Source organism: Rattus rattus, chromosome 8 (assembly GCF_011064425.1).
Source record: "Rattus rattus isolate New Zealand chromosome 8, Rrattus_CSIRO_v1, whole genome shotgun sequence".
NCBI classification, from domain to species: domain Eukaryota; kingdom Metazoa; phylum Chordata; class Mammalia; order Rodentia; family Muridae; genus Rattus; species Rattus rattus.
Genome location: NC_046161.1, coordinates 40,413,785 through 40,427,159, shown reverse-complemented (window position 1 = coordinate 40,427,159; position 13,375 = coordinate 40,413,785). Strand labels below are relative to the sequence as shown.

General features: G+C 44.2%; 1 protein-coding gene across 7 annotated transcripts in view; it reads left to right on the top strand.

The window, feature by feature from the left end:
- The first annotated feature begins 12 nt into the window (after positions 1-12).
- The window catches only part of Rnf214 (ring finger protein 214), a 34,841-nt gene continuing 21,478 nt past the window's right edge, over positions 13-13,375 (top strand). For 2 of the 7 annotated variants that reach the window (XM_032909502.1, XM_032909500.1), the window contains exons 1-5: positions 13-549; positions 1,964-2,077; positions 6,496-7,006; positions 7,767-7,826; positions 10,961-11,101. In XM_032909502.1, coding sequence (XP_032765393.1) covers positions 1,971-2,077; positions 6,496-7,006; positions 7,767-7,826; positions 10,961-11,101 — 819 coding nt within the window. In that variant the 5' untranslated portion in view covers positions 13-549; positions 1,964-1,970. Of the gene's footprint in view, positions 550-1,963; positions 2,078-6,495; positions 7,007-7,766; positions 7,827-10,960; positions 11,102-13,375 lie in introns of those variants that run through there. The other 5 variants (XM_032909504.1, XM_032909503.1, XM_032909501.1 and 2 more) reach the window with 4 other exon arrangements.

Sequence of the window (13,375 nt, the reverse complement as noted above, 5' to 3'; positions counted from 1 at the left end):
TGCGGCCTCTTGACCAGCGGGCAGAGCTCCGGGCGCTGGGCCGACGCCCGCCGACCGCTTCTGCCACAGGCCCGTGCGGGGTGTGGGAGTTCCGGCGCCCCGAGTCCTCGTGTCGTCCGCCACAGGACCCCCTCTGCCAGAGGGCCCTCGTCCTTCATGGCGTCCTCTGTAAGGACCATCTCGGTTTCAACCTCCAAACACCCCTCGCGGCTCTTCTCCGTCGGACTGCCATAGCCTTGACTCTTTCCCCATAAACTCCTCAGAGAGGCTCCCGCCTCCATCTGGCCGCCGTCTCTCTGGCCCGCGTTCCCTCGGGCTCCGTTGGGTCTCAGGGCTATCCCTCAGCAGCCCCGTTGCCCGGGCGCTGCCTGTGCCTGCCACCAGAGGGCGCCGTCGGTGGCGGCCGCACACCCCGCGGGGCCGCTCCTTTCGCCGCCCCGGCCTCGCCCCCTGCGCTCGCGCCGCCGGAAGTGGGAGGTGCCGCGCGCGGGCCGGCGCTCGACCCCTCCCCCAGGCTTGGTCGCCCCCTCCCCCTCTCCGCCCGCTCAGGTGCGTCCCTTCCCTCCCCCCGCTATGCTCCCCGGGGGCGCGGCGCGGGAGGTGTGTGCGAGGCGGCGCGCGGGTCTGGGCGGCGGGACCTGGGGGCGCGGCGGGGGGCGGGGAGGGGGCGGCGGAGACGTGGGCGGGAGCCCGGCCTGGGAGTGCTGGCGGCCGGTGAGGACGGAGGGGAAGGGGTGGAGGTGGCCCTGGCCAGTGCCAGGCGCCAGCGTAGCGGTAGCTTCCAGTGAAGAGTGGCGGTGACCACCGGGCGAAGCTTCCCCCCATTGTCCCCTTCTGCGTCGCTGTCTGGCTGGTGACCATCACTGGATTGCGGGATTCCCTTGGGTAAACGGGACTCTCCAGCCAGATGTGCGACCCCCACCCCTCTCGCTTTGCGCTCTAGCTGCGGAGTTAAACGTATGACCCTTGCCCTAAGGTTTTCGTTTACCGGGCAACGGTGACCCAGACCTTGTTCCCTGTTGAAGGCAATGATCTCGACCCTATTGGAGGCAGAATGTTTGCATCCGAGATGCAATAATGGCGTTTCAGGGCCCATTTTCACCCAGGAGCTTTTATTATGAGAGGAAACTGAGACACTGAGCTGTGACTGATTCAGCCTAACTCAGTCTCTGTTCTTGTGCATTCTTCTGGGTTAGAGGTATTCATGTGATGCTGTCAAAATAAAAGCAGGAATGTGAACTGATCCTACCTTCACCACCTAGTAGTTTTTCTTGTCACCATAGAAGGCGGAGTTTTATTTTGTAGCAAAAAAAGATGCTCTTAAAAATAAAAATGTAAAAAAGCATCTTCTTGGGTTCCCTTACTTGAGTTACCATGTATTTCAGCATCTCCCTTTTCTCCTGGAGTAACCAAGTAGTCACCTGTTTTGCCACAATGGTAACTTACTAGTGGGGCATTGCCAGATACCAGATATTCCCATCTGTAGGAAAGGAAAACCGACAGGCTAAAAGACAGCCCACAGAGATGGTCCAGGGTGACTTGTTCTTGGAAACACAACACAGAAACCCTATTACTTAAATTAATAGAGAATGCTTTGACTGCAACAGCCAAAAGGGATTTAAACAAATTGGTTCTTGGTCAAAAGGGTCAGCTTTAATAAATGGTAGTAGACAAGGTAAGTATGTGGACCATTCAGAAAATTCCTATCAAGATTATCATCTATTTGAAATGACTGCATTTCTGTCAAGAACAGAAGTAAAGTCTTTGCTTAGACTCCTGATATTTACGTACATATGACAGCTCCTGAGGGCTGGTGCTGAGACTTTCGGCAGGAAGTGGTTTTTATTATCCCTGTAGAGTACTCTTTCTTAGGTGTTTGGAGGGACCGACTCAATGGGCATTGTACAGAGGAATGCTACCAGCTTTGTAACTTGTGTTGTTTCATTTGTTTCTGAATGTCCAGAGTGCAGATGTCGGCCTCTGAGGTAGCTGGCCTTGGGGCCCGAGCCCCGAGTCCTTCGGAATCGTCTGCTTCTTGTGCTTCCAAGTCAGATGACGCTCTCCCAGATGGCCTAAGGTAATGTGCAGACTCTTGAGGAGAAGGCTTCTTTGAGTAAGGGGCTTTTGAGATGGGCTTCTGAGCATCTATTCTTTCCTCTTTGGAGCTCTAGTGATACTTCTGCAGATTAAGGTTTTTTTCCCCTCCCTCAGATTATTTTTTGTTTTGTTTTTTAAGTAGGGACTGCTTGGCTTTTGTATGGTATCCTACATGGCAACTGATACTTGGGTAGGCATGCTAGGTTAAGACAGGTATCAACACAGCATAAATGCATATATTTCCTTGCTTTGTCCTACGTAGACTCTGTTTTCATTTAACCATTCTTGTGTATCATGCTCATTTTTAGACAAGGTCTCCCTTTGTAGTTCTGTCTGGTCTAGAATTCACAGGCTTAACTCAACTTCAGAGCAATCCACCTGCCTCTGCTTTCTGATTACTGGGATTAAAGGGATGACCCTGTGTGTGTGTCCATACTTATGTCTGTACAAATCATTGTTTATTGTGTGTTATGCGTGATGGGTGGGGAGGTGTGACGGCAGCTTTGTGGAGTTGGTACTTTGCTATTATGTGGATTCTAGGCATTGAACCCATGTTACCATGCTTTTGTGGAAAACCTTTCCTACTGAGCCGTCTATTCATTTATAAGATTCTTGGTTGTATAGACAGATATATCCGTACAACAAACAATCACAGATTATGTGTGTATCTATTCATATTTATATCTTTGTTGATATATCTCACTGTTCACTGCTTCATGTGTATTTTGCTATATGCCTTAAATTAAAATGTCTTATTCTTTTTCTTCCATCAAATTTGTTTTTTATTATATCAATTATTTTTTCTTCTTGAAAGGTCTCACTATGTAGCTTTGATTGACCTAGGGCTGACTATGTAGACCAGGCTGACCTTGAACTTACAGAGATCTGTCTGATTCTGCCTCTCAAGTCTTTAAATGTAGTGTTTGTGTGTAACATACATGTCACAGTTTTCACGTGAGAATCAGGAAAATCTGCTAGAATTGGTTCTCTAATTTTACCGTGTGGGTCCAGGGGAATCCAAGTCAGGTGCTTAGGCTTGGTAAGCTAGTGCCTTCACACACCGAGCCACTGGCCTCATGACTCTTTGTTGCAGTTCACTTTTGAGACAGGCTCTCTTGTAGCTCAGGCTGGCCTCAAACTATGTAGCCAAGGCTAATCTTTCTGTCTCCACCTCCCAAGTGTGTGGGACACCACACTTAGCTTTTTCCTCCAAAGTCTTGAAAGCAGGGGTTTTAATTTCCTAACTTTGCCTCTTAAGACTGTCTAATACACTCTTATGTGCAATATTGAACTAAATGACTAGGGGACCTGGGACCTAATATAATAGGTAACACTATACCAACAGCTGTGTGCACACTTACACATTCAACCCTCATGCAAGTCCCAAAGGCAGGTGTTAATGTTCCTATAACAGGTGAGGAAACAGACTCAGAGAGGTGAGTGACTTGCCAAAGGTACAAAACTGTGTTGGAGTCAGGATTTGAACTCATGAACTCTGACTTAAGAGTCAGTAGATATTTGTTTTTGAAAAGAGAATTTTGAGTCAGGTGTGATGGTACATGACTGTAACACTAGCACTTCTGGGGTCAAGGCAGGAGAATGTGAAGTTCAAGGTCATATTCGGTTACCCTAGTTCAATACCAGCCTGAATTACATGTGACTCTGTGACTCTGTCACTAAATAAATAGACAATGTATGAACAAAAAAATAAGAGGTACTTGTTAGTGAATGAGTAATAGGGGAAATGCAAGCCTACCATAAACTTGGATATTTCTGCTTGTGTTAATTTTCTAAATAAAAGCAGCCATGACCTACCAGTAGTAGTAATAGCAGCTAACAGCATGTGATCTCTGTTAGGTGGACAGTACTATTTCTACTTTAGAAATGAAATAACTTGTCTAGAGGCTAGTAAATTGTAAAGTTTGGATTTAAGCCTGGGTATCGTATATGACCAGGTTTATAATTAAGTTCCCTGTCCCCATTCCACAGCTGACTTTCAAGAAGAATCACCGAATGTTTGCTGGAGGAGGGAAAGTTTAAGTGGCCTTGCTCCTTCTGTAAATAACCCTTCATCCATGCTCCTGTATTAACTCTAATTCAACTTACTGGTCCATTGAAAAAATAAATAAAAACTAGCCAGGCCATCGTGCATGCCTTTGATTTCAGCACTTGGGACACGGAGGCAGGTGGATCTGCAAGTTTGAGGCCAGGTTGGTCTACAGAATGAGTTCTAGGATAGCCTGGGCTACACAGAGAAACCTGTCTTAGGAAAGAATAAATAAATAAATGACTGAGTGTGTTTGTAACGATTTCTGTAGCACACAGTCAGTTGCTCTGAGGGAAGAGCACTTCACCTGTGTCCGTGCTCACTTGGGATACGTAAAGGGTGAGCTGACGGACTGTTTACACACTGTGGCAGGGGAGGGAAGACAGCAAAGACATTTGATACAGATGTTTACATTTTGTATTTATTAATTTTTGGGTTTTTTTGAGACAGAATTTCTCTGAGTTCCTGTTGTCCTGGAACTTACTCTGTAGACGAGGCTGGCCTTAAACTCACAGAGATCCTCCTGCTTCTGCCTCCTGAGTCCACTAGGATTAAAGGCAAGCACCACCATGTTCAGCTAATTTTTTTCTTGATGTGCATTGGCATTTTGCTTATATGTGTGCCTGTGTGAGGGCGTTAAACTAGAACTAGAGTAAGTCAGCTGTGAGCTATCATGTGGGTGCTGGGGATTGAACACATGTCCTCTGGAAGAACAGCCAGTGTTCTTCACCACTGAGCCATCTCTCTAGCCCCTAATTTAACATAGACTTAACTTGTGAGCAAAAGACTGGCTGTGAATGTTGGATGTCACTCTAAGTGTGCTTTAAGGTTCTCTGGAAAATGTAGTGCATTGGCCAAATTCGAGAGTACCTGCTAGTTTTAGCACTCAAGAGGGAGATGGGAGGAGGGTCTCTAAGAGTTCAAGACCCAGTGTGATCTATTTAAATATGAGTGCCAGGCCAGTCAGGACTACATAGTGAGACCTGATCTAGAAAAGAAAAGAAAAGAGAAAAGAAAAGAAGTATATCGGCTCTTGATTAGTGAGCAGTGTGTGCCTAGCCTGTGCAATTGTGTTCATTCCCTAGACCTAGGGGTGAAAGGAAAATTAAACATTAAATGTCTTTGACAAATGATAAAATTCCCATCCCAGATCTTAAATATATGTATGTTTATAATATGGAATAAAATTTCTATTGACAACTTCAATTATGAATTAAAATTTTACCTTAAATAAAAGCTGAATATGGTAGCTTATGCCTAGAATCCCTAGCTCATGGATGCAGTTGTAGGATGGTTGCCATGGTTTTGAGGCTGGTCTAGGCTATATGTGAGTACCATGTTCAGACCAGCCAGGACTACATACCAAGATGCTATCACAAAGAAATAAAGTGAAATTTAACTCTCAACTACTTGAGGTGGTACTCTACTCTGGCAAACTGTTGACTCAAATAGTGATTTTGTTCAAAGATCTATGTGACGAGTTTAAAGGACAATTATTTTTAATTCAAGTAAGTGTGCGCGTGTGTGTGTGTGGGTGTGGGTGTGTGTGTGTGTGTGCGCGCGCGCGTGCGCGCACGTGTGTGCATTGTGCATGCACGTGCTGAGGACAACTTTTAGGAGTTTTACACTGTGTGTTACAAGGACTTAATTCAAATCATTAGGGCTTGCACAGCAAATACTTACCTAGTGAATTATCTTGCTGGACTAGTAAAATTATTTTTGTGGAACATGAGGCTGGAATAAAAACAATGTTTTGCCAGGTGTGATGGTGCAGACCTTTAATCCCAGCACTTGGAGGTTGAGGCAGATAGATATCTTTGAGTTTAAGGCCAGTCAGTGAGCTCCTATCCAAACAAACAAATCTAAATATTTATGAAAATAGGCATAACTAAGTTAGTATGTGTAACTACTGTCTAGCATTGTGCTGTTTTTCCTATTCACAACAGTTGTTGGCACTGGGCATTTGTTTTTAGATCTTGAGGGTCACTTGTTTTTAAGAACTTAGTATAGGCCACTCCCAGGGCTTTCTCAAGACCTCACCTCCCAGGCTGGAATACCTGGAAATTGTTGGATAGTGTGTTCTGATGGTGGAGAAGGCCTGTAACCTCTAGTTTTGTTCTAGTGGCTGTGTTGGGGATATGGCTCACTAGTAGAGCACTGTCCAACATGGGTTTAATCCCTAGCACTGAAAAACAAATATCATATTTAATCTTTCAAAAGTGAAAGAAAGAAATCCCCTTCTTTTGCGGTGCTAGTAACAAAATTCTGGATTTGAGGCATGCTAATCAGGTGACATACCACTGAGCTACAACCTCATCCCAGAAATTTTTTTTTTTTTTTTTTTTGGATAGCCCCAAAGACTCTGCCCAGAAACAGAAGAACTTGTCTCCGCCGAGTGTAAGTAGCCAAATGATAACCGAGGAGAGTAACAGAAATGCCCGTTTGGAACATCCAGAACAGAACCCTGGTCCGTCAGTGGGTGATACCTCAGCAGCGCACCAGGAAGTTTTAGGAGAAAACTTGGTAGCCACAGCCCTTTGTCTTTCTGGCAGTGGGTCTCAGTCTGATTTGAAGGACTTAACCAACCCAGCAGGAGAGGAGGGGGACACGAGCCTCCGGGAGAGCCTCCATCCAGTCGCTCGATCTCTTAAGGCAGGGTGCCACTCAAAGCAACTTGCCTCCAGGAATTGCTCTGAAGAGAAATGCCCAGCAGCCTCCATCCTAAAAGAAGGTAGCAGGGATACAGGCTTGGACTTCCGACCTGTAGTACCACCCGCAAATGGGGTTGAAGGAGTCAGAGTGGATCAGGATGATGATCAGGATAGCTCTTCCTTGAAGCTTTCTCAGAACATTGCTGTGCAGGTCAAGTATCACGTTTCTACTACTAAAATGGGATTGGGGGCGGGAAGGAGCCATTTACGTGGTAGAGAACTGCATTGTGTCATTTTTTTGCTAGTAGTCATCACACAGCTTGCATATATCGTCATGTAATGGTTTTATTCTGCTGTGGCAGAAACAAGAAAGCCAGTGTCTAATTGCATAGCATGCCGGGATTATTATGACCTCCGTGTGACCTCTTTGGATGGAACTTGATTGGTGTGGATCCTTAGTATCTATCCTCTCCATTTTTTTCCTTGTATTTTTTTGTTTTCCAAGCCAGGGTTTCTCTGTGTAGCACTAGCTGCCATGAATCTCAGTATGCAGACCAGACTGACCTCAAATTCACAGAGACCGCCTGCCCCTGCCTCCTGAATGCTGGGAACAAAGGCGTATACCATCGCTGGCCAGCGAGCATCATACTTTACATCTCTGCCCTTGTTACTTGTCTGGTCTGCATCCTAAGAAGTAAACGTATCCTGCTTTCTGGTGCCTGAGGTGCTATGTTGTGGGAAGAACTGTGGGCACACACATTTCAGGAGCAGTTATCCTCTCAGAACCCTTGGCTTTCTCTTAGGCAGGTGGTGACTGTTTTGTGGGACAGTCTACACAAAGATGGAGTGTCTACGAGAACTCCATTGCTGCTTGGCTCCATGTTGCAGGATTCTGATGAATAGCTAGAATGACTCTATTTATGTTAAAGTGACAGAAAGTCCTCAGTATGACTGTTTCTTCTTTTTTGTAGACTGACTTTAAGACAGCAGATTCAGAAGTAAACACAGACCAAGATATTGAAAAGAATCTGGTAAGTGTGTACTTAAATGTCATTGTCACATAAAGCAGTTGGAGCACAGAATGTAGAAGCATCATCATCTTTGTTGGGAAAAGTGCAAATCTCCTTCATAAGACCCCGGATGGTGGAATGGACTGCCTCGCCCAGCCTGCTACGCTTTAGCAGTCTGTCTTACGCCAATCCTGCTCTGGAGGGAGGACAGGGCCTCTGTCATTCTTGCTGCACCCTTATTTGGGTTTAGCAATGGAACTTGTTTTCTGTTTACTATTATCTACACATCATTTAGAATGTCATTTTTTTTGTTTGTTTGTTTTGTTTTCATGTCTTTCTTTTGAGATAGGCGTTCAAATGATGTAGCTCTGGTTTGCTTCAGAAATTGAGTGTTGCCTCCTGAATCCAGGGATTAGAAGTTTGCACCATCATGTCCATTACTTCTGTGTTGACAAGGGACTTGTTCTGTAGCCAGGCCAGCCTTGAACTCATAGCAGTCCTCCATGTCATGGCTGTAATTACGGGAGTGAGCCTCCACATGGGACTTGTGCTCTGCGTGACACAGGGTCTCATGTAGCCTAGGCTGACCTTGAGTTCACAATGTAGGAGGTGACCCTTAGCTCCTGATGTTCCTGCCCTCACCTTCTAAGTGCTGTGAAGTTTTTAATGTAAAACTTTGTTTTGTTTTTGAAATAGAGTCTTACTGTATAGTTTTGATTAACCCGGAAGTCATTGTTCAGACCAAGCTGGCCTTAAACTTACATAGATTGGCTTGCCTCTGCCTCCTGAGGGTTGTGGTTAAAGGTGCTCGTTCTTACCTTTCAAGCTTAAACCTTTGCAGATGAAATATCCCCATGTTTTTAGCCGTATTCTTTTCCTGTAAATTTCCCCCCTCTTATCTTGGTTACTTTTACTTTGATAGGCCCCATTTCCATCAGTTTTTTTAAATTAATTTTTATTCATTTAATAATTTTTGAGATAGGGTCTCACTGTGTAAGTCTGGCTAACCTTGAACTTGCTATATAGACTAGGATGGCTTGAACTTGAAGAGATGCCCCTGTTTCTGCCTAAAGTTCTGGGATTAAAAGGCCTACACCGTCAGGCCTGGCACCATTCTTTTTTTAAAGCTGATCCTCTGTGGGTATTGTGGTGCATACCTATATCTTAGCACTTGGGAAGTAGAGGCAAGGCCAATCTCAGCTGTGAGGCCAGCCTGTATACATGAGAGGAAGCTGTCTAAAGAGCTGGCTCTGTAAACCAAATAAAATGTTTTGGGTACACTATAAGTCGTTCTCAGTACACTGGCTTTGAATCGTTGGGTCTTATATTCTAGACTCGATGTTAGGCTTAAGTTAACTTACTGTGTTACAATTTCAGGCATCTGTCCCTTTATCAGTTCTCATTCGTCTGTATCACTTTCTTTACCGTCCCTTGGTAGTTTGTTGTAGTTTAGATGAAGTCTCACTATGTAGCCCAGGCTGGCTTTGAGGCTATAATCCTGCCACTTCAGCCCCCCAGGTTACAGGTTGGGAGGTTACAGACTGAGTGGTTCTGAGGAGCTTTATTTTTATTTTGGGGAAAAGGTCTCAAGGCCTAGGCTGGCCTCAGCCTGTCCTTCCTCTCCTCTGAATACCAGGGATTTTCCAGGTGCAGACATTATGTCTGCTTTCCTGCAGTACTGGGATGGAGCCCAGAGCTTTGAGCTTGGCAGTCAGGCGCTGACTAAATTACGTTCCCACCTACGTTTGTTTTCTGAGAAAGGATCTTGCTGTAGTAGTTATTTGTTGTTTGTTTAGTTGTGTAAAAAAAAAAAAAAAAGTCACGATTACTGAGCAAGGGTGGCAACCGAGGAACTATTGGTTTCTAAACTTCAGATAGACACTTGGAAAGTTGAAGTTGGAGGATCAGAAGTTTAAGTTCGCCTTCTCTGCAATTTGAGTTCCAGATCAGCCTGGTTGCAAAGGCCTGGTTGTTCCTAAAAATAACAATAAAACAAAACCAATACAATTTTAGGTAGAAGGTATTCATCTCTCTTAAAATAATCCCCTTGGCCCACTGAGGTGGCTTAGTGAGGAAACGTGCTTGCCACTTAGGCCTGATGAGCTGAGGCCCATCCCCAGAGCTCATGGAAGAAGCCAGGAGTGGCTTGCAAAGATAGCTTGACAATCAGAGCACCACTGCTCTTCTAAAGGGCCTGAGTTCATCCCAGCACTTACATGCAGTGCCTCATAGCTGCTGTAATCTCACTTCCAGGGGATCCAGCATCTCTAGCCTTCTTGGGGTCAGTGATTAAAGGAATGTACTGCTCTTCCAGAGAACCTGAGGGCAGTTCCCAGCACCCAGATTGGACAGCTCACAACTGTCTATAACTCCAGCTCTAGAGGATCTGACACCCTTTTCTAGCCTCCAAGAATATTGTACTTGTGTACACAAAGTGTGTGCGTGTGCACGCGCATGTGTCCTGTTGAGTGGGTATCCAGCTCTGTCCTTTCTCTTTCTCACTGTCTTTTTCCCATTAGATAAAAAGATGCCCCTTTTCTCTTTTTCTCAAAAGCAAAGATTGGCAAGCACTTTTTAGTAAAGGGTCATGCAGGACATATGCTATGTTCTGAGGATCCTACAGACTTTATTAGAACCATTCCATTCTGCTGTTGCTGTGGGAAGCAACTTATAGTGTGCGTCAGAGGCTGGATTGTTTTCCATCTCTGCTTTCTGGTATGGTAGCCACCAGTCACAGGTGGCATTTGAGTCCTTGAAATGTGGCTAGGCTCCTGAAGGCCTGGTGTTTCTGTTTTATCCTATTTGATTAACTTAAAGTTACATAGCCACATGCAGCTAGTAGCTATTGTATTGGACAGTGTAGTCACATCTTAGATATGGATTAGGGGTACAGTTTGGTTAATAGCATACTTGCCCATCATGCAGGAAGCCCTGGGTTCAATCCCTAGTACAGCATAAACTCGGTATGGTGGTATACACCTGTAATTGCCATGCATGGGTGATGCAGGTGGGAGAATCAGAAGTTCAAGACTATCTTTGGCAACATAATACGATGGAGGCTACTAAGCTATATAAACCCTTTCCAAAAGCAATCAAAAACTGCTGAATGTTTCTTACGATAAAGTTGGGAATGAAACTTTTGTTGTTCTCAATAGGACAAAATGATGACAGAGAGAACTCTGCTGAAGGAACGTTACCAAGAAGTCCTGGACAAGCAGAGACAGGTGGAGAGTCAGCTCCAAGTGCAATTAAAGCAGCTTCAGCAAAGGAGGGAAGAAGAGATGAAGAATCACCAGGTAGTCTGCAGACACCGACATTGGGGTGGAGCTCAGTGGTAGCGCGCTTGCCTAGCATACTCAGCAACCCGGGTTCAATTCCCAGAACCACGAAAGAGAAAGGAAGGAAGGAAGGAAGGAAAAGAATTGTAACTCAGATAGGTATTGTGTATCTTCTCTAACATGAAGAGCGTACATTTAAAATTACTTATATATGGCCATAAGAGTTGGCACATGCTTTCACTCACAGCACTCTGAAGGCAAAGGGAGACAGAGACCTGTGAGTCTGAGCCCAGCCTAGTCAAAGTAGCAAGCTCCAGTCCTTGTGGCATCGCTAGGTCTATGTAGTGAGACTGTATCGCATGAAAGAAAAATAGTCCATCCCTCAGGAAAAAGTGTATGTATGTATGTATGTATGTATGTATGTATGTATGTGTTTAGACGTGGCACACACACACACACACACACACACACACACACATTGCTAATGAGTAAAATAACCATCTCTGATCAAACTTTAAATAGTTTCTTTAAAAACAAAGAAAATCGGGGCTGGAGAGATGGCTCAGTGGTTAAGAAAACTGACTGCTCTTCCAGAGGTCCTGAGTTCAAATCCCAGCAACCACATGGTGGCTCACAACCATCTATAATGGGATCTGATATCTTCTTCTGGTGTGCCTGAAGACAGTTATAGTGTACTCACATAAAATAAATAACTTCAAAAAAAGGAAATCAGTATTTCTTGGGTTTGGTTTATTTTTGAGACTGCAGACTCTAGATCCTCCTGCATAGACTGCCATCCCTGGGTTACCAAATTTTAATATAAAAAAGGCTGGAGAGATGGCTTAGCTACTTAGAGATGGTCTTGCTGCCCTTGAAGAGGACCTGAGATACGTTCCTAGCACCCTTGTTAGGTGCCTCACAACCTATAACTGCTTGTAATTCTAGCTTCCGGGGACCCAGCACCCTCTTCTAGGCTCTGTGGACACCTGCACTCACACGTGCACAGACACATACATACACAGAGAACTTTTTTTTTAATCTTCAAAAAATACTTCAAGTATAAAAAAAAAGCATGGAGGTCATTTTGTCTAGATTCTTCTATTTTAGTTTATAGACAAAGAAGATTATTTACTTAAAATATTTTGTTGACTTTATTGACTTATTTAGTCTCCTGTCCCATGTAAAAATTTAGTTTCATTTATATTAAATCTACCTCTAAAAACTGGAAAAAAATAAATTAGAAAAGTAGAAACCTCAAATGCAAGGGAAAGATGTAAATAAGTAGTCGAAAGAGCGTGGTCATGGGTGACGGAAAGTGAGCTGTTGAGGGCTGTGAGCTGGGATGCTCCACACAGGAAGATCTATCAGTTACAATTGTAAATACATAGTACATAATGTGACCACATAGTCTTACTGGGAGTTCATTCTACTGATGCAAACCTGTGTGTGCACATTGGGAATGTTCAGTGCATTGTTGCTTAAAATCTTAAGCGGTGAGCTGGAGAGATGACTCAATGGTTAAGAGCACTGACGGCTCTTCCAGAGGTCCTGAGTTCAATTCTTAGTACCCACATGGTGGCTCACAGCCATCTGTAATGGGATCTGATACCTGCTTCTGGTGTGTGAAGACAGCTACAGTGTACTCACATACGTACAATAAGTAAATCTTTAAAAATAAAAAAGACCTTAAGTGGCATATTTCTATAATCCAGTGCTCTGATGCAGAGACAGGGAGATCAGGAGTTCAAGGTTATCTTCAGCTACATCATGAATATGAGGCCAGACTGGGCTACAGGTTGTCTCGGCCACCTTTACATTAGATTGGAAAAGTAGTTTCAAGAAAGTTTTAGTCAGAGCTGGAGAGAAGGCTCAGTGGTTAAGAGCACCGACTGGTTGTCCAGAGGTATTGAGTTCAATTCCCAGTAACTACATGGTGGCTCACAACCATCTGTAATGGGATCTGGCATATCTGAAGACAGCTACAGTATACGCGTATACATAAAACAAATAAATAAATTTAAAAAAAGTTTTAGTCAACCTGATGAACTTTTAACAGAATGGTTAAGTATCCTGGAAATATCCATATGATTTAGTTATGTCTATAGTTATTGACATAACGTAGTTATGCTGAATGAAAAAAACAAGATGCAAAATGACTATTAAATGGCCTCACTAGAATTGGAAAAATGGGCCATGAATATAGCACGAATAATACTTAGAAGTAGTGGCACCACACAGATAACAGTGAACAAAATATGAAAACGTAACTCAAATCCTTTAGCACAGAGATTA